General features: G+C 43.1%; 1 protein-coding gene and 1 non-coding gene across 2 annotated transcripts in view; both read right to left on the reverse strand.

The window, feature by feature from the left end:
• Positions 1-738: 738 nt before the first annotated feature.
• The window catches only part of LOC139538013 (collagen alpha-1(XXIII) chain-like), a 42,103-nt gene continuing 18,045 nt past the window's right edge, over positions 739-24,796 (reverse strand). Inside the window, exons 9-27 of the mRNA XM_071339936.1 lie at positions 21,548-21,664; positions 15,693-15,728; positions 15,360-15,386; positions 13,646-13,699; positions 13,503-13,565; positions 13,325-13,369; positions 13,111-13,173; positions 12,861-12,896; positions 12,464-12,508; positions 12,290-12,379; positions 12,117-12,170; positions 11,927-11,992; positions 11,649-11,675; positions 9,421-9,483; positions 9,272-9,298; positions 9,130-9,183; positions 8,749-8,835; positions 3,467-3,505; positions 739-1,963 (exon numbers count right to left, since the gene is read on the reverse strand). Coding sequence (XP_071196037.1) covers positions 1,961-1,963; positions 3,467-3,505; positions 8,749-8,835; positions 9,130-9,183; positions 9,272-9,298; positions 9,421-9,483; positions 11,649-11,675; positions 11,927-11,992; positions 12,117-12,170; positions 12,290-12,379; positions 12,464-12,508; positions 12,861-12,896; positions 13,111-13,173; positions 13,325-13,369; positions 13,503-13,565; positions 13,646-13,699; positions 15,360-15,386; positions 15,693-15,728; positions 21,548-21,664 — 996 coding nt within the window. The 3' untranslated portion in view covers positions 739-1,960. The remainder of the gene's footprint in view (positions 1,964-3,466; positions 3,506-8,748; positions 8,836-9,129; positions 9,184-9,271; positions 9,299-9,420; positions 9,484-11,648; positions 11,676-11,926; positions 11,993-12,116; positions 12,171-12,289; positions 12,380-12,463; positions 12,509-12,860; positions 12,897-13,110; positions 13,174-13,324; positions 13,370-13,502; positions 13,566-13,645; positions 13,700-15,359; positions 15,387-15,692; positions 15,729-21,547; positions 21,665-24,796) is intronic.
• On the reverse strand, positions 12,765-12,846 carry trnas-acu (transfer RNA serine (anticodon ACU)). The gene has a single exon. It is a non-coding gene; the product is annotated as a tRNA-Ser (tRNA).

Raw genomic sequence — 24,796 nt, forward strand, 5'->3', positions numbered from 1 at the left:
AATCGAGGGGTTGGGTTAAATGCGGAAGACACATTTCAGTTGAATGCATTCAGTTGTACACATATACACCTATAAGCTACAGAAAGAAGGCTAGGCAATAGACCTGCTAAGGCACAAATCATCAATTCACCAGACATTCCAGCCTTTGGACAAAGTTACACAAATAACAGATAGGACAAAACATTGTAGTTAAACACTCATGTGCAATAATAGAGCAGCAGGTCCCCTAGCTGGTTGGTTGATCTCAGAAAGTTCTGAATCGTTGATCGGTCTCATGATCAGACTCGCGCCGCCCGCGATGATAGCAGTAGTCCACCTGGTTCACACCAGCAGCATTTATATTGTGTAGATCAGGGTTTCCCAAACTTGGTCCTGTGGCCCCCCCTGGGTGCACGTTTTGGTGTTTGCCCTAGCACTACACAGCTGATTCAAATAGTCAAAGCTTGATGATGAGTTGGTTATTTGAATTAGCTGTGTAGTGCTAGGGCAAAAAAAACTAAACATGCACCCAGTGAGAGCCCCATGACCGAGTTTAGGAAACACTGGTGTAGATGACCACTGTCATTGCTCGTTCATCCTCCCTTCCTTGCCGAGCAGTCTACAGTTGTTTTATACCTCAATGGACAGAAGCGACACCAACCGACAGCATTTACAAAATGAAGAAAAATGAAAAAAGTAGGCCACCAGCATTATAAAGTACAATGCAACTTGAACTTCATAATTAAGAATACAACAATGTGCATTTAAAATAGTATTTAATATGACAGACAACTTAAAAACGGCATGTCCTAGAACAAACATTTAACCCAATCAGTCAACCAGGTAGGTTTGATAGGTAGATGTTTTTGTCTACCTTGATGTCAGATGTAAAAAGTCTTCAAAACATTTTTAGGATTGCTATCATACATTTTCCATGATAGGCCTAATTCAAAAAGTTGTACAGTGTTCTGTGTCAATTAACTCCACATAGTATGGTTAGAGCACTCAGAGTAATGAAAAAAGCATTTGATGCAACAACTCAGCAATAACTTTGAAACCATCATAAACATCCTACAACTCTTTAGACCAATAATGATCTATACATTAAGCACATTTAGGAAAATTATTGCAAACAAAGGTTCCATGGTGAGGGCCATCATCTGTGCTTCCCCATACAGATGTAGGATCTTAATTTGATCACTCTTTTGTGGCTGAGAATCTTCCTGCACAGCAGGACACGCAAACTTGTAATGTATTTGAGGTTTAAAAAGGCTCCTAAAGTTTGTAATTTCCACTTAAAAATGTCAAACTTGATTTGCCATAACAAAATGTTTATCAACCCCTACAAAAAAATGTCCATTAATTATAATCCACATAATAATTTGCATTTCCTGTTGCTGCAGGATTATTTTCCTGCTGTAGCAAACTGGCTCAAATTAAGAGCCTACATCTGTACGTTGGGATAGGCGCATGGCATTGGGCCCATGCCATGACGGTTGGTTCTTTCAAAGCAAACAACAATCACAGGAGTGATGGGGTAGAATCATTTGCAAGGTGCAGGCTGAGTTGCACAATCCAATGCTGTATCTCCATGTGGGAACACTAGTGAGTCTGTTAGTCAGTCAATCATACTGTATTTCAGGTTAATACTGTATTTGAGGTTCCCCGATTAGATATACTGTAAGCAGCAAAAATTTTACATCTGGAGCTGAGTGCATTTGCTGCTGTTTTCCATTTGTAACCAGTCTCCTTTGTGTGCACTATATCTTTCCTCTACCTAATCTCTAAACAACAAAACAAATTGTTTTCTTTTCATATGCAAGAAGTAAAACATATTGATTGTGATAGACGCACAATCCAAATTCCAATATGAAAACCTCAACACATTAAATAGGAATTGGCAACGACAAAAAAACTACACTTGAATTTTAGTTGAAAAATATATATCGATATGTACAGATCCCATGTCCCAGGTAACTCATCACTGAAAAAGAGCAAGAGCAGAGACACACATTCACTAGCAGGTAAATTATACTGTACAATCATACTATACACCAGTGGTTCCCAACCTTTTTCGGTTACAGTACCACCAGCTGAATTTTTCTCTGCCCAGAGTACCCCTGAAGTACCCCCTCGTGCATATTTTACCAGTAGGCTTATGGACTCATGTCTTCTCAAGTACCCCCAGTGGGTAGGCCAAGTACACTCACTGGTCACACTCACCAAGTACATACTCCTGGTTGGGAACCACTGCTGTACACTATATAAGATTAAATATTTAAGTGATAATGCCCTCGAAGCCGGTGTTTGGTGGATATATTGGCACGATTGTTGTTCGGTCCGAGACGATATATCCTCCAAACACCGGCTTCGAGGGCATTATCACTTTTATACAACAGGTTAACAACATATTCAAATAATGATTTACATATTTGAATTAAAAACGTTATTTTGATTCATTTATTCATACTATTTCATCCATACAAGATATAGTCCCGACGCAAATCTAGGGTTGCTACCCAAGCCGGCTGGTTGTTCGTTCTATCGGTTCGGTTGCGACCCAGTCGTTCAGTCTTTTTGTTCTGTATCCAGTCGTTCGTTCTAAATGTTCTATTGCCGTACTGGCTGGCAACGTTCTTATCCCTTGCTTCCTAGCTAGCCAACTACCGCTAATTTACAGTCAAGTCAAAAAGTGCAGCCAGAATAACGGCAAAGTAGCGCCATTTGCATTTGTTTAAGCTTTTTCCTAGTGACATTTATTTGGATACATCCATAACAATGAGCTAATGAGGCGCGATTTTGCCTGGCATAGCACATGTGCTCACTTGTCAGGACACTGTTGTTCAAAGCAGGAGCTAGCCAACAACACAGCTAACCCAATCACTTCAAACTGAAGCTGGAAAGACTGCAAACTAGCTGCACTTTGTTTTACCTTTTTTCAATTGACATTTCTTTGTATATATCCATAAAAATTATGCCAGCTGATTCATGATTTAAACTGGCAGAGAAGCGCTGTCTGTCTGTCTCGTCCCAACTCCAGACACGTTCGTTACTATGGGACAGCTGGAGATCGAATTTGAATACTGAAACAATGTTGCAAATGTCGGAGAGCCAGACCGCAAGGTTTATACAAATCTCCCCTGTTGAAACTAAATGTTAGTCTAAAAGAAATGTGAGATAATGTCTAGATGCTTTTTATAGTGGAGATCAAGTTGATAAATTGCTTGGCTGGGCTGATGAAAAAGTGGATTGCGCAGTCAGATGGAACAAATAGGCATTTTAACGTTATAGATTTAGACGGTGGTAACTTGGTGGTATCTTGTGGAATAGACACCGGCTGGAATGTGGTTTTAACCAATCAACATTCAGGATTAGACCCACCCTTTGTATAAAACTTCTTATACTCCCCCAAGAGAGCCAAATGCCTACTTGGGCTAGAGCAGGCCAAGCAAACAGAGCCTCATAGAAGTACTATTGCTGTACAAACCTTATGCGAACACCCTGGTATGGGCAATCCATCCCGACCCTGGTGATAGAAAAGAAACACCTTCATTAAACAAACATGCAGTATTGCATTGCCCACAGATAAATACGGGTGTCTTGTAACAACAAAGTGGTAGGAGGACCAGGCTCAGCCCCCCCCCCCCCCCCCCCCCCCCTTCTAATTTCACCAATCTCCTATTTGTTTAAAATGTAGTTGGTTCAGGTTCTTTCAGTCGCTAGCAAACTTATATTTCAAGTGTCTCAACTTTTGTTTTTACAAAAAAGGTACATTTGTCAGCAAGACAAATCACTTAATTCAGGCTACCAGAGTGTAGGCCTAATGACAATCGCCGAATGTCATTACACTTTTTGGTATTTTGTAACAGTATCTTTCCATTCATCAAATGGCGTGCTCACAGTGCACTGTTTGGATGTGGAGTTATTTTGGAGTGGACAAATGTGCGCAGGTAGCCTACTTTTTTTAAGTGATTTGTTTGACAATGAGATTAAAACATCACGAGGTTATACATGTTTACTGTTAAAATACATGTATTTACTTTGCTTCATCACACAAAGAGCCATTGTTTACAGACAGATGGCTCTTTGCGGAAGCTTCCGTAGCCTGGTGTCCTTGATCAACCAAATCTAAAATATTCAGTTCCACCAAAATAATGTTTCCAGTCAACAGAGGCATATCCAATATCTATATTAACAATCAGGGGTTGGAAATGGTTCAGGGAACAGAACCGAAAAACGCAAAATAACTATATTTTTCGAGATACAGAATCAGAACCGAGAACGAAAGTGATCTATACTGTTCCAGAACAGAACCGTTATTTTAGAAGCATGGGCACTGGTTAATAATGTTATTTTAAGTTCCAGGTATTTTTTTCCAGTCCCACAAAAAAACACAACAAAGCACATATGCAAAGACCTCACTGTCACTCAGAAGCTTATTCCTATCCCTGCCTGCCTGCCTACCTGCCTGCCTGCCTGCTAAAAATCTAAAAATTGCCAGTATGTGCGTAGGCTAACTGTCCCTCCCCTCCAAGCATAGTCTAGTAGCCTACTGACGTAAGCATGATTCAGAAATTAAGGAGAGAGATTTGTTATTAGAGGTGAATGGATGAACCTTTTCAATGCTTGTTAAGGATACTATAGTAATCACGTTTGAACAAAAGGTAAAACGTGTTTTTATTTTAATTCTGGAAACACAAGCTTGTTAGCTAGCTAGCTACAGTAGCTGGTCCAACATAAAGCCAACTCTCTAAAGTTCAAAGACATTCAAAGTTCCTTCATAGAAGCTGCTCCCCCGTCGGTATAATTCTGAGGGCCTAATTTAGATAATGCATGTCACTACAACAAGATGCCCAGCACTTCTAGCCAAGCCTCCTCCTTCACCCTCTCTCATTCTCTCCCCACCCGCAAAATTTCAGTCGCATCTCACGCCCTACACTCGTGTATCAAATGCATGTAAATAGCTTACCCACTCCATAGCAAGCTGCTCTATCCACACTGACTGTTGAAGTAATTTAATGTTGAGCTAAATGTAAATGTATACAATATTACAGAAAAAAAGGGAAAAAAGGAAAAGAAAGGAACGATATAAACCGTCACTTTTTTTTTGTTTCAAACTGGTTCCGAACTTTATTTTGCTGGTCAGAATAGTGGAACGTAACCCAAAAAATCATGGTTATGTTCAGAATGAAATGATTGAAAAAGTTCCAACACCTGGCAACAATAATGACTATTCGTCGGGTTGAATGTGTCTTTCGCTATCAAATAGCATTTAAAACATGTTTTTATCCAGGGTCTCCCATGGGCATCCATTGAAGCCCATTCTAGACCACACAGTCACATGAGACTGAATAAGCTACCACGTAATCTCCCACTTATACAGGTGGAAAAAAGGAGGCCCTGGATAAAAGCGTGTTTTAAATGCATATTTGACCGTGAAGGAGACATTCAACCCGACAAATCGTTATGTATTGTCTCTAGAGATATAGTTTAGATTTGGTTGATCAAGGATGCCAGGCTATGAAAACTATGGCTCGTTGCAGGATGAAGCAAGCCTTTATTATTAGGCCCAGAAAATAACAGGAAGTCCAGTGAGAGGAATACAGACCCCCCAAATGTCACTGTATAATTCACACTGAGGAGGAATATCTAACACCACAATCATGCCATCAAACCATCCATTAACTAATGCCATTTTACAGTGACCAAAGATACAGAGTCTTGTTGGTTTGATGCTGGCAAAGTATGGCTACCACTGCATCACAGAGAGCAGGAAGACAGGCAGGGACAAGGGGTAAATGAGAGGTGTGGTATATTCATTTCAAAGATTTTACTGAGTTACAGGTCATATAAGGAAATCAGTCAATTGAAATAAATTCATTAGACCCTAATCTATGGATTTCATATGACTGGGAATACAGATTACCATCTGTTGGTCACAGATACCTTTAAAAAAAGGTAGTGCCATGGATCAGAAATCAGTCAGTATCTGGTGTGACCACCATTTGCCTCATGCAGCGAGACACATCTCCTTCGCATAGAGTTGATCAGGCTGTTGATTGTGGCCTGTAGAATGTTGTCCCACTCCTCTTCAATGGCTGTGCAAAATTGCTGGATATTGGCGGGAACTGGAACTCACTATCGTACAGGTCGATCCAGAGCATCCCAAATATGCTCAATGGGTGACATGTCTGGTATGCAGGACATGGAATAACTGGGACATTTTCAGCTTCCATGGCACAACAATGGGCTTCAATACCTCATCACGGTATCTCTGCCCATTCAAATTGCCCTCAATACAATGCAGTTGTGTGTTCATTGCCCGTAGCTTATGCCTGCCCATACCATAACCCCACCGCTACCATGGGGCACTCTGTACACAACGTTGACATCAGCAAACTGCTCGCCCAAATGACGCCATACACGCTGCCATCTGCCCGGCACAGTTGAAACCGGCATTCATCCGTGAAGAGTACACTTCTCCAGCGTGCCAGTGACCATCGAAGGTGAGCATTTGCCCACTGAAGTCGGTTACGATGCCGAACTGCAGTCAGGTCAAGACCCTGGTGAGGACGACGAGCGGGCAGATGAGCTTCTCTGAGACGATTTCTGACAGATTGTGGAGAAATTCTTTGGTTGTACAAATCCAGTTTCATTAGCTGTCCGGGTGGCTGGTCTCAGACGATCCCGTAGATCAGAAGTGTCGTGGTTACACGTGGTTACACGTGGTCTGTGGTTGTGAGGCCGGTTGTACACACTGTTTAATGTTACTGCCAACTCCTCTAAAACGATGTTGGTGGTGGCTTATGGTAGTGAAATTAACATTAAATTCACTGCAACAGCTCTGGTGGACATTCCTGCAGTCAGCATGCCAATTGCACGCTCCCTCAAAACTTGAGACATCTGTGGCATTTTGTTGTGTGACAAAACGGCACATTTTAGAGTGGCCTTCTATTGTCCCCAGCACAAGGTGCACCTGTGTAATTATCATTCTGTTTAATCAGCTTCTTGATATGCTACACCTTTCAGGTGGATGGATTATCTTGGCAAAGGAGTAATACTCACTAACAGGGATGTAAAGATCTTTTATTTCAGCTCATGAAACATGGGACGAGCACTTTACATGTTGTGTTTATATTTTTGTTCAGTATATATCCCAATAAAAATAAGAATTTCAAGAATTGAGGAGTTTGATGGATGTTGGCATAAAACTAGAAGCTGCCCTCTTGGACTTGTATGCCAGATATCTATATCTGTGCCCCGTCATGGAGTGTGTGCGTTCCTGGCTTTCTCCAATGACCTTCCCACTGATTTTTGTTAACCTGTTCAATGGGTTCTGACTAGTGTTTCCTAGAGCACCAAACTACCTCACAATATCAAACGATAGCATGGATTCTATAAAGCATTTATAAAATGCTTGGTGGATGGATTGGTGTACATTAAACTTCCTCAAGAACAAGAATGTTGACATTTAGAGTAAATATGTTTGGTGTTCCTTTTGAAGGAGAGCTTTGTGGTTCAAGGATGGTTCCTAGGTATTTATAGTCCTCTACTCGTTCAGTCATCTGTCCGTTAATCTCCAGCACTGGGATGGTAGGTTGGTCTCTTCTGAAGTCAATGTCAATATAAAAATGTACAGTATGTGAACAGCTCATGGATAATGGATATATAAAAACAATAAGGCCCGAGGAGGTGTGGTATATGGTCAATATACCACGGCTAAGGGCTGTTCTTAGGCACGACGCAACGCCGTTGTAACGATCGTCGGATGAGGAATAGGAAGGATCGGACCAAAACGCAGCGTGGTAAGTGTCCATGTTAATTTTAATAAATAAACTGAACACTAAATGACAAAAACAACAAAGAGAGTGAACGACACGAAACAGTCATGTAAGGTGAAAAAACACAAAACAAACACAAATTGGCAGACAGCCGTGGTATATTGGCCATGCATCACAAACCACGAGGAGCCTTATTGCTATTATAAACTGGTTAGCAACATAATTAGAGCAGTAAAACAAAATATTTTGTCATACCCATGGTATACGGTCTAATATACCACGGCTGTCGGCCAATCAACATTCAGGACTCAAACCACACAGTTTATAGTTTATTTATACCATTGTCATTTTTGAATAGGCGTTTCTAATTGTCTTAAAGGGCATTCTAGAGTGTGTATTCTTTCCCTATATAGCCCGCGTTGTATATTTGCACAGTATAATAATATAATGACTATAGATCATTTATACATGTTTTGTTTGAGCTGCTTTTGAAAGAAAAAGTCAAATTGAAAACAGTATTGCTATTGTTGAATTCGATTTTCATAATAGCAAGCTAGAACTGATGGTTTGGTTAGCTAAACTAGCAAGTCTATTTGTTTGGTTACCATGGCAACTACTGTAGATATCTAGTAAACGTTCTAGCTACTTCAGGAAAATGAACACATTTCTAGTGGCAAATGTGTTAAATTATAGCCATGGTATGAAAGGGATAATCAACTCAGGGCTCTATGCGTTCTCTGGAAAATAACGGTACTCCATGGACGTAGGTCAGTTCCACTCCACTAGCTGTCATGGAACACACTTTCCACTCCATTCATTATTTTCCATAGAATGCATTGACCCTCATTGATTATCCCTTACACAAACTCTGCTCTACCAAATGTAAACTAAGAATTGTGTTATTTAGAGAAATAGGGGTTTGCCCTTGAATGAAAAGACAGTGTTTGAGGAAGAGTGAGCGGAGAGGCGACAGGAAGAAGTGACATACCACAGGACAGGGCTGGTCCAGTCCAGGGGGGCCCTCCTCGCCCTTCTGTCCCTTCAGTCCCTTCTTTCCCAGCATCCCCCTGTCACCCTGAGAGAGAAGAGTGACAAAACAATAATATATAATAATATATTTAGCGGATACTTTTATCCAAAGGGACTTAGTCAGGTCTGCATAAAAACTTTTTACGTATGGGTGGTTCCAGGAATCAAACCCACTATCCAAGCGTTGCACCCGCCATGCTCTACCAACTGCTAGAGAGGACCACAGAGGAGACAAATCTCTCGTCGAGCATCAAAGTCTTCTCCAGATTTTACTATAACATGCTAGGTAATAGAAGATTAATAAACGTAGCCACAGTAGCCACTTGTGGCTGATGCACACCTTATCTCCTCTGTCCCCTCTGTCCCCCTTTTCTCCCATCAGCCCGGGGAAACCCTGACATGGAGAGAAATAGTGGTTAATGAAGGGTCTTTATCAACCAGACTAGTATCAGGGTGGATGTGACAGATTTAGACACACTTACATCTAATCCCGGCAATCCTTGCTCTCCCTGTTGAAATGAAATATGATTGAAGTTAATTCTGAAGCAGCTTACTTTGAAAAATACTGCAAGGGACTCTGATGCCATGTCCGTATCCTCTACAAACAGGGCATATGAAAAATACTGCTAACCTTTCTCCCTATGGTGCCAGGGAGACCAACTAATCCTGTAGAACCTGGAAGACCCTGAATACCCTGTGTGCAGAAATAGTGTCATCTGTTATGTGGGTCGTGATGTTAGATGCAGCAGGGTTGGGGACAATTCTGAATTGAGTTGCTAATTCCAAATTTTTTCCAATGTAATTACTGAATTTGAATATAATTTGAATTGGCCACACCTCACAGGAAGCAGAATTAAAGTAGAATTATGTAATTCAACGATATTCAAATGGTTAATTTATTCTACACATCACTATTATTATTTTCCCTAGCAAGAAACCAAAAACTGTAGCTAAAACCGAAAGCGTAGTGTAGCTAAACCCCAATGCGTAGTGCCAACTGTAAAGTTTGGTGGAGGAGGAATAATGGTCTGGGGCTGTTTTTCATGGTTCTGGCTAGGGAAATCTTAACGCTACAGCATACAATGACATTCTAGACGATTCTGTGCTTCCAACTTTGTGGCAACAGTTTGGGGAAGGCATTTTCCTGTTTCAGCATGATAATGCCCCCATGCACAAAGCGAGGTCCATACAGAAATGATTAGTCAAGATCGGTGTGGAAGAACTTGACTGGCCTGCACAGAGCCCTGACCTCTATCCCATCAAACACCTTTGGAATGAATTGGAACGCCGACTGCGAGCCAGGCCTAATCGCCCAACATCAGTATCCGACCTCACTAATGCTCTTGTGGCTGAATGGAAGCAAGTCCCCACAACAATGTTCCAACATCTAATGGAAATCCTTCCCAGAAGACTGGAGGCTGTTCTAGCAGGTCTCCACATACTTTTGGTCATGTAGTGTAGCAACCCTTTCATGAAGGCAATTCTTTAACTGCTCGAGCAGTATGAGGGCTTTTAAATCGTCAAGTTCCTTGACCTCTTGAGAACCATACCACCGATCAAAAAGTAATGCTTGTTCCCTTGCAAATTCAACATGGCTTTGTGATTCTGTCTTTCATAATTTACAGAAATGTTGTCTGTATGCCTCTGGGACCAACTCATAAGCCTGAAGGATAGCAGCTTTAACAGTGTCATAATCTGAGCTCTGGTCAATAACTTTTCCCACAAGAACACTTTGGAGGATACCTCGTGACCATTTTAGGGATGTGGCAATCCCCTCAAACAGAGTAAAATATACATCCAACTCCTTTTTTGTTGAAAGGCGGTACAAGCCGACTGTTCCGACCAAGATCAAACTCTGATTCGGAGTACTTCCAGGATGTTCTTGTTGTCCTGGCTCCAACTTTGTCTTTAGTTCTAACTCCCTCAGTTGCACGTCTATGGGACTCACCGCACTACCCGTAGCAGCCTTTTCATCAGCCTCTTTCTTTCTGAGAGGATTTCCTTCTCCAACAAAGCAGTATAGACTAACTCTTTGAATACTGCTTTTGAATCGGCATGTGCAACGAGCCCCTGTTTTGTTACGTTCCCTAGCAAGAAACCCAAAATTGTCATTCAAACAGAAGGGGAAACTAACAAAGAACAATTCAAACGAAACAGGTGGGATTTTAGGAGGGGTTCTGAAAGGCACTCATGTGGGTGTCTACGGAAAGTTGACTAGCAACAACAACTGGGACCTAAATGACACCACTCCCATCATGAGCACCCACTAAATTTGCCCCAGATGAGGCAAACAAAATTAAGAAAACCCACACCAAACTTAGACAGGAAGCAAACCAAAAAGTGGAGCTAAATGAAAACAGGGAAGATCAGATACAGGATTGTTTTCGTTTTTGGGTTATGGTCCTGCAACCACCTCTCTGCAACCACCTTACAAGCTCAACATACCTCTGACATGATGTCCAAACACGAGTTCATTCAGACTGTAACCAAGAGATTCTTGAAAAACCTCCCATACTGCAAACATCAAAAGAGGGACCCCTTCATCCCAGTCTTTTTCGAACTCAAAGCAGTAAGCTCTCAACATAAACTTCATAGACTCTCAACAAGAACACCTTGAGACTCTGGGTGGTAGGCACTAGAGGGGCAATGGGCAACACCCAACTTTTGCAGCACTCGTTGGAAGACCCAACATGAAACTCGAAACATGGTCCTGGGAGCTCATCCAGGATCTGAACTGGGATCTGAGCATGGAAAACTATGCTCATGTATATTTTGACATACAGTGATCAATACTATGTAAAAAAAAAAATCAATATGATTGAAACATGAGAGGAGGAGATCAGGGCCCTGACAACACACCTTGGGGCCAGGCATTCCATGATGTCCCTGAAAAACACAATGTGTTATCTCATTCTCTTTGTAAACACTGTTCATCACAAGAGCATATTAAAGCACATAGATCATTTAAAAACATTTTACAACAAAGTAGACATTGGGATTTATTAGGTTCCTCTGAGAACAGGTTGAGTATGGAATGTTTGACAGTCATCTCTTTGCAGAGAGAACATTGGTATCTAGAGAGTTTAAGCTTTTGATATCCCCCTATTATTAAGAAGACAGAGGGACCAGTTACTCACCATGAATCCCTGGAGCCCAGGAGGTCCGGGGGGCCCTGGAGGGCCTGCGATAGAGATAATCTGGGCCTGAAGCAGAGAGCATTAGGATAACCAGAGGTCACACAATCCTATAACACTACTCGACCATGATGAGATATCACACTTAACAGTTTGGTATAGATACAAGTTTGGTATCTAAAACATTACTGACCAGATTGTCCTCAAACCTTGAATCTCCTCTCTCTCCTTTTTTGCTGTCAGCTCCCTAAGAGAGAAAAAATACATTATATGGACAAAATCTACAAGGCAGTGTGATACTAGACTGCCATGTCATGCCCATAGTCCGTTGGGTATCCATCAGGACACAGCCCATATCCCACTTACCGCAAGCCCAGTTAGGCCCGTCAGACCCCTCTCTCCCTTTTCCCCTGCCACTCCAGGCATCCCATCATCACCTCTTTCCCCTTTGGCTCCCTACAGAGAGGAGGCACAACATGAGGTGGATACAATGATGTCTAGTACAATAACAATTCATTATTACAGAGTCATGTCATTTACCCTATCCCCATCAGCTCCAGGTGCACCATGTGAGCCTGATTCTCCCTGTTGGCATGAAGGAGACAGGAAAACGTGTGTGTGCCTATCATCAATCCATAAACCAAAGCCGTACTGTAGATCATTGCACCAATGCTGGATATGCCAACATATTTGATACATTGACATTTTGGTCATTTAGCAGACACTCTTAGCTAGAACAACTTACAGTCAGATAATATAAACAACATACTGTGCATTGTGTATAATAGATACAATAAATAGGCTACAATGACAAATCTCTCCAGAACAAAATCTCTTCCACAGAAGAGGATGGGTTTCAAACCCATGCATGCACAGCACAATGGATTAGTAGTCCATCGCCTTAACCACTCAGCCACCTCTCAAACACAACTCTCACCTTTGGCCCTTGTCCTCCTGGTGGCCCTGGGGGGCCCTGCAGGAATAATAAAACGTAGAAAAGTAGAAAAGGAAAGTGAGACTTTGTCCTGCACAGGGGACTGTTATACATAATGCATACCTAGAATAATATTATGGTGTGTGATACTTTTAATCATTAATAAAATAGTACAATCTGAATTTGTGGGGTCGCAGTACAATGCAGAATGTTGTTCCAGATCAACTTTTAAAGAACCCAATTAAGAACTCACCTGAAAGACATGGCCAAGGCCGATGTCATAGGAGTCAAGAACAGCCTTCTCTCCGGGTAAGCCCTGCAGAGGGAGACAGAGTGAAACACACAGGTAGAATGAATGAAGATAGATAAATGTATCATCTTGGAAGATGTGTCTAATGCAGATAGTTGTTCATAGACCCACAGTAAATGACTTTAGGTCAAAGAGTGTGATATGAGGAGCCACTCACCATGTCCCCCTGAGGCCCTGTGTCTCCTGTCTCCCCATTCTCCCCCTGAACGAGAACATAGAGTGAATACACACAGTGGAACAGCATGCCTGTCATTCCAGTGCATCAATACATAGGGTCAAGCCCTGTGAGTTGATACATGGCTGTATATTCATATTTCATATTTCTTCCTCTTTACCTTCATCCCTGGTAGTCCATCAAGGCCACTCCTGCCCTGGTCACCAGCATGTCCCTGTTCCCCCTGTCACAGACATGGAGATAGAGTGAGATTGGGAAAGAGAAGGGAGAGGAGGAACAGGAAGGAATAATAATATGTCACACCTTTAGCCCTGGAGGCCCCTGTGGTCCAAGCATGCCATGCTGTCCATCCTCACCCTGCAAGACATCAGATTGGAACATATTAATTAACTGCAAGACATTAGATTATTATTATTCATTAACCACAGGTTTTATACACTCTTAGAAAAAGGTTTAGATTTGTTCTTAAAAGGGTACAACCGCTTGTCCCTGACATGGTACCCTGTATGGTCATCCTTTGTACCTTTAGTTATAGGTACATTCATGTAATTGTACCCCAGTTCATACCTCAGATAGTACCATCATTACATATAGTCCATAGGAACAAAAGCTGTTTTTTTTTGCCTTTATAGGTTACCACCACAGTGACAAAGCCATTTGTTCATTGTGAATGACAAAAACGTACCTTTACAATAAATCACTTAAACTGGTACAACACTTCCACTCACAGGTGGCCAAAAATAACTAGCTGAAAGCCACACCCCCAGACTAAGCCATGCCGCAATTATTATTTCGCACTGTGTCATGCCTTTTCGAGTAAATTGTAGAGTTACCACCCATGACTGTATTTGTTAATGACAGAGACATGGTTGTTGAATTTTCAGTCCTGTGACCTTAACCAACTGAGTTCCTTGGTGAATGTTACCATAAATATTCAACTCATTATGACAATACATTACATATCTCATCAGGCCTTATTTTGAGACCTACAGTAGTTTTACCCTAACACAGTGGCCTACAAGCCAGATCATGCCTGCAAGTAGCACTGCAACATTCCAGTACATTTCCTCAAATTCCCAGGTGTCCTGGTTGAAAGATTCCAGATGCCCTGCCTATTCCCTCCAGTTTCAAGGAATTTTCAAACCAGGATTTCTGGAGAACCTGGGAAATGTGGGAAAGTTAACAGAATTTTGCAACCCTACCTGCAAGTCACATTATGCTGGCTTGAAAAGTGATGCGTGATTCCTATTGGAATCCAGCCAGAGTGAGGATTTCCTACAGTTGGAATTTGTATTCACCCACAACCTGCATTCATAATAACTGCCAGGGTTAGATATGTTGCGAGGAGACTACCTAAGCCATTTAAACTGGGACAACCATTTCAGTAATCGGTGCAATAAATCGAACTAACTGATTGGATTAGTATGTTGTTATTTATCTTTGTGCAGCATAAGATTAATCAATCAATCAATGTACATGCAAAAACCCATATATTAAAAACAATTGTAAAAATATGATAATGATTATGGTACACATTATGGTACACACCAGTCTCAACGTCAATAGTGAAGAGGCGACTCCGGGATGCTGGCCTAGTAGCAATAAAACTAGTCTAAACAAGGACAGTTTTATTGCTTCTTTAATCAGGGCAACAGTTTTAGGCTGTGTTAACATAATTGCAAAAGGGTTTTCTAATGATCAATTAGCCTTTTAAAATGATAAACTTTGATTAGCTAACACAACGTGCCATTGGAACACAGGAGTGATGGTTGCTGATAATGGGCCTCTGTACGCCTATGTAGATATTCCATTAAAAATCAGCCGTTTTCAGCTTCGATAGTCATTTACAATATTAACAATGTCTACACTGTATTTCTGATCAATTTGATGTTATTTAATGGACAGGAAATGTGCTTTTCTTTCAAAAACAAGGACATTTCTAAGTGACCCCAAACTTTTGAACTGTAGCGTACATGTATAATGGTACGTGTGGAAGTGAGAAATGTAGATATTTTACCTGTCGTCCAGGAGGACCCATTTGTCCCTGTGTAAAGAGGACACATTATCAGAAGGATGGGGGGCCAAATGCAATAATTATTATTATAATGCATGGTATTTATATAGCGCTTTTCAAGGACCCAAGTTGCTTTATAATTATATAAAAGAAAAACAAGAAAGAAAAATCTAAAACAATACCAGCCTAACCAGAAAGAAAAAGAAACATGAAACAAAGTGTAGGGCTCAAGGAAAGGGAATACTGTGATGTGGTGTGTGTGTGTGGGAGAGAGTGTTTGTGTTTGTGCACCTTATTATATCAGAAATACAAAATCATCTTTGAAACATAGGCTACCTCTAATCCATCAGTTCCATCTCGACCAGGTGGACCCTGTGAAGGAAATCTCAAGTTTTATAAAACAACAACAAGCATAGATGGACCTGAGTGAAGAGCGGGGCAATTCAATTGATCATCCACTAGATGGTATTATTTATACAAATACAACAAAAAGTCCTCGAGTAAATTAGTGAAGCTTTTCAGTAGCATCTACTGAGATGGTATTTTTTGCTAATTATAACAATTTACATTTATAGAGCAAAACAACACAACAAAATGCAAAGAAAAACAATAATAGCAATTATTGTCCAGCTCTAGTGAGCTATTATTAATCACCAGTGGCACAACATTGGTTTTAGAAGTGAGGGGGGCATAATTATTATTATTTATTTATTATCCAGTCGGATAAACACTCCAAAACAGCCTTCTCCACCGCTCAGAGGCGTCCGCATCAAATCAAATCAAATTTATTTATATAGCCCTTCGTACATCAACTGATATCTCAAAGTGCTGTACAGAAACCCAGCCTAAAACCCCAAACAGCAAGCAATGCAGGTGTAGAAGCATCGTCCTAATGCACTCCGTTGCCTCGTTTTGTATCACATTCCAATGATAAAACTGGGGTGGACAAAAATGCAATTTCAGAATGTGAAATTCCCCTCTGTCCCCGGTGAAAGTTGCACCCCTGTTAATGACTCTCCTTTCAACAAGGAGGTCTAAAGGTAAAATATACACTGATTGTACAAAACATTAAGGACACCTGCTCTTTCTATGACATAGACTGACCAGGTGAATCCAGGTGAAAGCCATGATCCCGTATTGATGTCACTTGTTAATCCATTTAAATGAAGGGGAGGAGACAAGACATTTCTTAGCCTTGAGACAAGACATGGACAAAAGTTTTAAGCTCCTTTGAATGGGGTATGGTAGTAGGTGCCAGGCGCACCGGTTTGTGTCAAGAACTGCAACGCTGCTGGGCCTTTCACACTCAACCGTTTCCCATGTGTATCAAGACACCTTGTAGAGTTCATGCTCCAACGAATTTGAGACTGTTCTGAGGGCAAAACGGGCGTCTGCGAATGAATCCCTGGTAATCACTCGAGTCAATGCAGAACTAGTTACCAGGATGACTGTCTGCCCTGTCTTGCTCTCACCACCACATGTGCGGAGAAGATGACAAGACAAGGCAGACCCACCACCGGTGGCTCTCCTCTCCTCTAGCTCCTAACGAGGTGGGTTCAGTACGCTAAGATAATCATAATTAGAGAGACAACAACAGGAAATGGCCTCGCTGCTTTTTGACCTTGAAACATCTGCTGGCAATATGGAGAGCGGTGTTATTGACCTCATCTCAGAGCTGTCCTGGCTGGAAGGAATCAGATTATCTTTCATTCAGTAGGAAAGCTAGATGAAGAGCGTGAAAGGAAATGAATGGTTGGCTTTGTGTACTGAACTACTCTGCATTTTACTGAGCTGAGGATCCTTTCATTATCTCTCCTACCACCATATGCTGGTCTATGCTGGTCAGTGCTAGTCTGATGCTGGTCAAGCTGGTCTGACCAGCATGGTCTAGCTGGTTATGCTGGCATACCAGCCTTTGTTGTGTGTTCACTGGTGAACAGCCTTCGCTGTATTTTGGACACTGGTGACAGCATGAGCTAAAGCAAAACCAGCATCAAGTCACATTATGCTGGCTTGCAAAGTGATGTTTAAATCCTATTGCAATTCAACCAGAGTGGATACCCACAATCGGTACTCAGAATCACTGCCAGGGTTAGAAAGATTAACGAATGAGACTATCTAAACTGTAACAACCATCTCAGTAACGGGTGCAGTACCAGTCAAAGTTAAGAAAAATTTACAGTACCAGTCAAAAGTTTGGACACACCTACTCCTTTTTCTTTACTATTTTCTACATCGTAGAATAGTGAAGACTTCAACATGATGAAATAACAGATCATGAATCAAGGTAAGACCCAAGTACAGACTGTGTGAAGTAACAATGTTTATTGTAACCACAGGGGCAGGCAAACAACAGGTCAAGGCAGGCAGGGGTCGATAATCCAGAGTAGGAGCAAAGGTACAGGACGGCAGGCAGGCTCAGGGACGGGCAGAGAGGTCAGGCAAGCAGGTACAGGGTCAGGACAGACAAGGGTGAAAAACCAAGAGGACGAGAAATAGAGGCTGGGAAAAGACAGGCGCTGACAGGACGACCGCTCGTAAGCTTGACTAACAAGACGATCTGGCAACAGACAAATAGAAAACACAGGTATAAGTACGCAGGGGATAATGGGGAAGATGGGCGACACCTGGAGGGGGGTGGAGACAAGCACAAAAACAGGTGAAACAGATCAAGGCATGACAAAAAAGTGTTAAACAAATCAAAATATATTTTATATTTGAGATTCTTCAAAGTAGCCACCCTTTGCCTTGATGACAGCGTTGCACACTCTTGGCATTCTCTCAACCAGCTTCATAAGGTAGTCACCAGTGGTGGAAGAAAGTACTCAATTGTTATACTTGAGTAAAGGTAAAGATACCGTAATAGAAAAAGTACATTTTTCCTTTAGGAATGTGGTGAAGTAAAAGTAGGCAAAAATATAAATAGTAAAGTAAAGTTCAGTTACCCCCAAAAAACTACTTAAGTAGTACTTTAAAGTATTTTTACTGAAGTACTTAACACCACTGGTAGTCACCTGGAACGCATTTCAATTAACAGGTGTGCCTTGTAAAAAGTTCATTTGTGGAATTTCTTTCCTTCTTCATGCGTTTGAGCAAATCAGTTGTGTTGTGACAAGGTAGGGGTGGTATACAAAAGACAGCCCTATTTGGTAAAAGACCAAGTCCATATTATGGCAAGAACAGCTCAAATAAGCAAAGAGAAACAACAGTCCATCATTACTTTAAGACATGAAGGTCAGTCAATACGGAAAATGTCAAGAACTTTGAAAGTTTCTTCAAGTGCAGTCGCAAAAACCATCAAGAGCTATGATGAAACTGGCTCTCATGAGGACCGCCACAGGAAAGGACGACCCAGAGTTACCTCTGCTGCAGAGGATAAGTTAATTTGAGTTACCAGCCTCAGAAATTGCAGCTCAAATAAATGTTTCACAGAGTTCAAGTAACAGACACAACACCAACTGTTCAGAGAATAATGCATGAATCAGGCCTTCATGGTCGAATTGCTGCAAAGAAACCACTACTAAAGGACACCAATAAGAAGGAGAGACTTGCTTGGGCCAAGAAACACGAGCAATGGACATTTAGACCGGTGGAAATCTGTCCTTTTTTGGATCCAACCGCCATGTCTTTGTAAGTAGGGGAACTGATGATCTCTGCATGTGTGGTTCCCACTGTGAAGCATGGAGGAGGAGGTGTGGGGGTGCTTTGCTGGGTACACTGTCTGGGATTTATTTAGAATTCAAGGCACACTTAACCAGCATGGCTTCCCCAGCATTCTGCAGTGATATCTCATCTGGTTTGCGCTTAGTGGGCCTGTCATTTGTTTTCAACAGGACCCAACACCTCCAGGCTGTATAAGGGCTATTTGACCAAGAAGAAGAGTGCTGCATCAGATGACCTGGCCTCCACAATCACCCGACCTCATCCCAATTGGACCGCAGAGGGAAGGAAAAGCAGCCAACAAGTGCTAAGCTTATGTGGGAACTGCTTCAAGACGGTTAAAAAAGCATTCCTCATGAAGCTGGTTGAGAGAATACCAAGGGTATGCAAAGCTGTCATCAAGGCAAAGGGTGGCTACTTTGAAGAATCTAAAATCTAAAACATATTTTGATTTGTTAAACACTTTTTTTGGTTACTACATGATTCCATATTTGTTATTTCATAGTTTTGATGTCGTCATTATTATTCTACAATGTAGAAAATAGTGAAAATCAAGAAAAACCCTTCAATGAGTAGGTGTGTCCAAACTTTTGACTGGTACTGTATATTATTTATCTTTGCATAGCCTAACATAACAATTCGGATTATTTGGGAGTCCACCTCACTTGGGATTTGAACTCACAACCTCTCGGTCACTGGCGTAGCACCCACTCCCGCAGCCCCCTCCCCCCGCACACATAATGTATGGTCACAGTTTTATCTTGATTTGATGTGTTTTAGATTTTAAAGAAATGGTTTTATGTGAGCCATAACTTTTATTACTTTGATTTTATTAATGGAGTCCTCCAGGTTTATGCATTAATATTCCCTGAAAGGTTTTGGTACCACTAGGTGGAACCAGCAGATCTGTTGGTTGGTGGCCTTTACACTTGTGATCATGACCTCACTTCCTCATTCTATTTACGGAACTTTTTCTGAAACCAGTCAATTTTCTCTTTTCTCATAATTAATAATTAAAGTAACATGTTTCGCTAACTATTTCATGGGTCGGGTGACTTTTAAGGGGTATTTGTTAGCTGTTTTTGTCCAAGATAGAAAATGCTAAGTCTCCCCATTATAGGATTTAACATGGAATATAATCAAATTGGGATTAAATTAAATACTTATTTTCCACCATAATTTGCAAATAAATTCATAAAAAATCCTACAAATTGATTTTCTGGATTTTTTTCCTCATTTTGTCTGTCATAGTTGAAGTGTACCTATGATGAAAATTACAGGCCTCTCTCATCTTTTTAAGTGGGAGAACTTGCACAATTGGTGGCTGACTAAATACTTTTTTGCCCCACTGTATCTATTTTTTACTTAACACTTATTTTTTCTTAAAACTGCGTTGTTGGTTAAAGGCTTGTAAGTAAGGTCTACACCTGTTGTATTCGGCGCACGTGACAAATACAATTGGATTTGATTATATGCACTTTACAGCCTTACCTATGGAACTTGGGTCCATGAATTGGGGTATCAGCCTACTCGGTGACACCCACAGATTACAATTCTAAAGAGTTTACACAAATATCAGTCGAGGCTCATAACTTTAACTGTGGGAAATCACCTCACTATTATTGATCTTCATATTGCAATGTACAGCCTTACCCCATTTCACGGACCCAAGATCCATAGGTATCAGCCTACTCAGTGGCATCCACAGAACACAACTGTTAAGATCTAGCGAAATGATGAGCGTCGTAGCACTTATTGCGGGACCCTGAAACCGGTGTGAAATGAGCCACATTAAGCTCACCAGTCAACCTACGTTGTACAGAACATTCATATTGCAATGTATAGCCTTACCCCATTTCGCGGACCCAAGATCCATAGGTATCAGCCTACTTAGGGAACCCCACAGATTACAATTCTGAAGAGTTTACACAAAGATTAGCATCGTAGCTAATATTCATGGGCCAAGATCCATAGGTAAGGCTGTACAATGCAATATGAATGTCAATGCACAATGGGCTGTATAGTGAGGCGATTTCCCACCGTTAAAGTTCCCTTATATGAGCTAAAATGATTAGAATTGTAATCTGTGCATGTCACAGAGTAGGTGGATACCCCTATTCCATGGGCCCAAGGTCCATAAATAAGGATGTAGGCTGGAGGCTGGTCTCTAGCGAAAAAACAACAACAAAGGGTGGTCTCCAGCGAAAACACAACAAAGTCTGGTCTCCAGACCATGCTAGTTTATGCTGGGGTTTTTTCTGAGGGGAGTGAGATAAATCAATCAATCAAAGTGATTTTTTTAAGCCCTTTTGACATCCGTTTTTGTTACAATGTGCTTTACAGATACTCAGCCAAAAAAAACTAAGAGCAAGCAATGCAAAGGCAGAAGCTTAGTGGCTGGAAAACTCCCTTAGAAGGCAGGAAACTAGGAAAAAACCTAGAGAGGAACCAGGCTCCAAGGGGTGGCCAGTCCTCTTCTGAATGATGACTGCAGTGACATGGATGAGAGGAGGAGAGAGAGGCTGTCTTACCTGCTCCCCAAGGTGACCTCTGGGCCCATCCTTCCCTGTGTTCCCCGATGGTCCTCTGAGACCTGGTGAGCCAGGGGGCCCCGGGGGGCCGGGAGGGCCAGCCTGACCCTGATCACCCTGTATAGGCATGGAAGGAGAAGTATGAGATGAGGTAATAATCCCAATTCCCACAGTAGTATCAATCAAAAAAAGTTTCTGAATAATTGTATTGTCACACCCCAGACAAGTTCTTGAACCACTTTCAATATCTTAACTTTGATCAATGTACTGTACAGTTAATTCAAAACTTTTCTGACAGTAGCCTCTTTTTACAAAGTGTCTGGCATTTGTCGCCAACTATCCTTGCCAATGTCAAAGTCTTACAGCGAGGCTTAAACTGCTGCTATGCATAATATTCACACTATAAGACTGTTGAATGCTTGATTAAATTTTATTCAAAACAAGATGTTTAACACAATCATATTAACAGCAATTTAACAAGCTATTCTTGTTCTCCAATTACCATAGTTCTGACTGGCTGTCACGTTCCTGACCTATTTATGTTAGTTTTTGTGTGTTAGTTGGTCAGGACGTGAGGTTGGGTGGGCATTCTATGTTTTCTGTTTCTGTGTTGGTTTTGGGTTGCCTGGTATGGCTCTTAATTAGAGGCAGGTGTTTGGCGTTCCTCTAATTAAGAGTCATATTTAGGTAGGCGTTGTCACAGTGTTCGTTGTGGGTGATTGTCTCCTGTGTTAGTATGTTTTGTTCGTACCACACTGGACTGTAGCGTTTGTTTGTTTCGTTTTCGTTTCGATGTCGTCTGTTTCCTGTACGTAAGTTTATGTTTAGTTATATAAGTTTATGTTCAGGTTTCGTCAACGTCGTTTTGTTATTTTGTAGTTTGGAAAGTGTTTTGTTTCGTTTCGTGTGCCATCGTAATTTATAATAAAGATGGCTTATTTCCCTGAGCCTGCGTTTTGGTCTGAAGATCCTTCTCTCCTCACCTCTTCCGAGGATGAGGAGAGCGTCACCCGTAACAGAATCACCCACCAACACGCTAAGATCAAGCGGCAAGGGAAAACGAAACGGAGTAAAGGCAGGAGAAAATCGCCGTCCCAAAGCTGAGCTGGAGGCACTGAGGAGAGCAGAGGCTACTGGGTTGAAGAACCGGAGCTATGAGGGAACGCGTCTGGCACGGAAGCCCGAAAAGCCCGTGAGTAACTCCCAAAAATTTCTTGGGGGGGGGCTAAGGGGTTGTGGGCCAAGGGCAGGTAGGAGACCTGCGCCCACTTCCCAGGCTAACCGTGGAGAGCGGGAGTACGGGCAGACACCGTGTTACGCAGTAGAGCGCACGGTGTCTCCTGTACGTGTGCATAGCCCGGTGCGGGTTATTCCACCTCCCCGCACTGGTAGGGCTAGATTGGGCATTGAGCCAGGTGTCATGAGGCCGGCTCAACGCGTCTGGTCTCCAGTGCGTCTCCTCGGGCCGGCATACATGGCACCTGCCTTACGCATGGTTTCCCCGGTTCGCCTACATAGCCCGGTGCGGGTTATTCCACCTCCCCGCACTGGTCGGGCAACCGGGAGTATTCAACCAGGTAAGGTTGGGCAAGCTCAATGCTCAAGAGTGCCAGTACGCCTCCACGGTCCGGTATTTCCGGCACCACCTCCCCGCCCCAGCCTAGTACCTACAGTGTCTACACTACGCACTAGGCTACCAGTGCGTATCCTGAGCCCTGTTCCTCCTCCACGCACTCTCCCTGTAGTGCGTGTATCTAGCCCGGTGCCTCCAGTTCCGGCCCCACGCACTAAGCTACCTGTGCGTCTCCAGAGCCCTGAACCCACTGTATCTTCTCCCCCTACTAATCCTGATGTGCTTGCCCTCAGCCCGGTGTCACCAGTGCCGGTACCTCGCACCAGGTATAGAGTGGGCTTTGAGAGTCCAGTGTGCCCTGTCCCTGCTCCCCGCACTAGTAGGAAGGTGCTTATCATTAGCACGGTGCCTCCAGTTCCGGCACCACGCACCAGGTCTACAGTGCGCCGTATCCGGCCAGAGCCATCCGTCTCACCAGCGCCATCTGAGCCATCCGTCTCCCCAGCGCCATCTGAGCCATCCGTCTCCCCAGCGCCATCTGAGCCATCCGTCTCCCCAGCGCCATCTGAGCCATCCGTCTCCCCAGCGCCATCTGAGCCATCCGTCTCCCCAGCGCCATCTGAGCCATCCGTCTGCCAGGAGCCTGCAAAGCCGCCCGTCTGCCATGAGCCTGCAAAGCCGCCCGTCTGCCATGAGCCTACAGAGCCATCCGCCAGACAGGAGCCGCTAGAGCCGTCAGCCAGACAGGAGCCGCTAGAGCCGCCCGCCAGACAGGATCTGCCAGAGCCGCCAACTAGACAGGATCTGCCAGAGCCGCCAACCAGACAGGATCTGCCAGAGCCGCCAACCAGACAGGATCTGCCAGAGCCGCCAACCAGACAGGATCTGCCAGAGCCGCCAACCAGACAGGATCTGCCAGAGCCGCCAGAGAGCCATGAGCAGCCAGAGCCGTCAGAGAGCCATGAGCAGCCAGAGCCGTCAGAGAGCCATGAGCGTCGAGAGCCGTCAGAGAGCCATGAGCGTCGAGAGCCGTCAGAGAGCCATGAGCGTCGAGAGCCGTCAGCCTGCCATGAGCGTCGAGAGCCGTCAGCCTGCCATGAGCGTCGAGAGCCGTCAGCCTGCCATGAGCGTCGAGAGCCGTCAGCCTGCCATGAGCGTCGAGAGCCGTCAGCCTGCCATGAGCGTCGAGAGCCGTCAGCCAGCCATGAGCATCGAGATTCGTCAGTCAGCCATGAGCTGCCCTTCAGCCTGAAAAGGCTGGATACCCAGAACTGCCCATCAGTCCAGAGCTGTCTCTCTGTCCGGAGCTGCCTTTCAGTCCGGAGTTGCCCCTCTATCCTAATCTCCCTCTCTATCTTCATCTATCTCTATATTCTTATCTATCCCTCTTTCTTGATTTATCTCTCTGTCCCGGGGTTGTCCCTATTAGATATGTTGTTAAGGGAATTTTGTGGGGGTCAAAAGAGGGTGGACATTCTTGGAGGGAGGAAGTTAGGATGGATTATGGTGGGGTGGGAACCGCGCCCCGAGCCTGAACCACCACCGTGGTTAGATGCCCACCCAGACCCTCCCCTAGATTTTGTGCTGGTGCGTCCGGAGTTCGCACCTTGTGGGGGGGGTACTGTCACGTTCCTGACCTATTTATGTTAGTTTTTGTGTGTTAGTTGGTCAGGACG

The sequence above is a fragment of the Salvelinus alpinus genome, chromosome 13 (assembly GCF_045679555.1).
Source record: "Salvelinus alpinus chromosome 13, SLU_Salpinus.1, whole genome shotgun sequence".
NCBI classification, from domain to species: domain Eukaryota; kingdom Metazoa; phylum Chordata; class Actinopteri; order Salmoniformes; family Salmonidae; genus Salvelinus; species Salvelinus alpinus.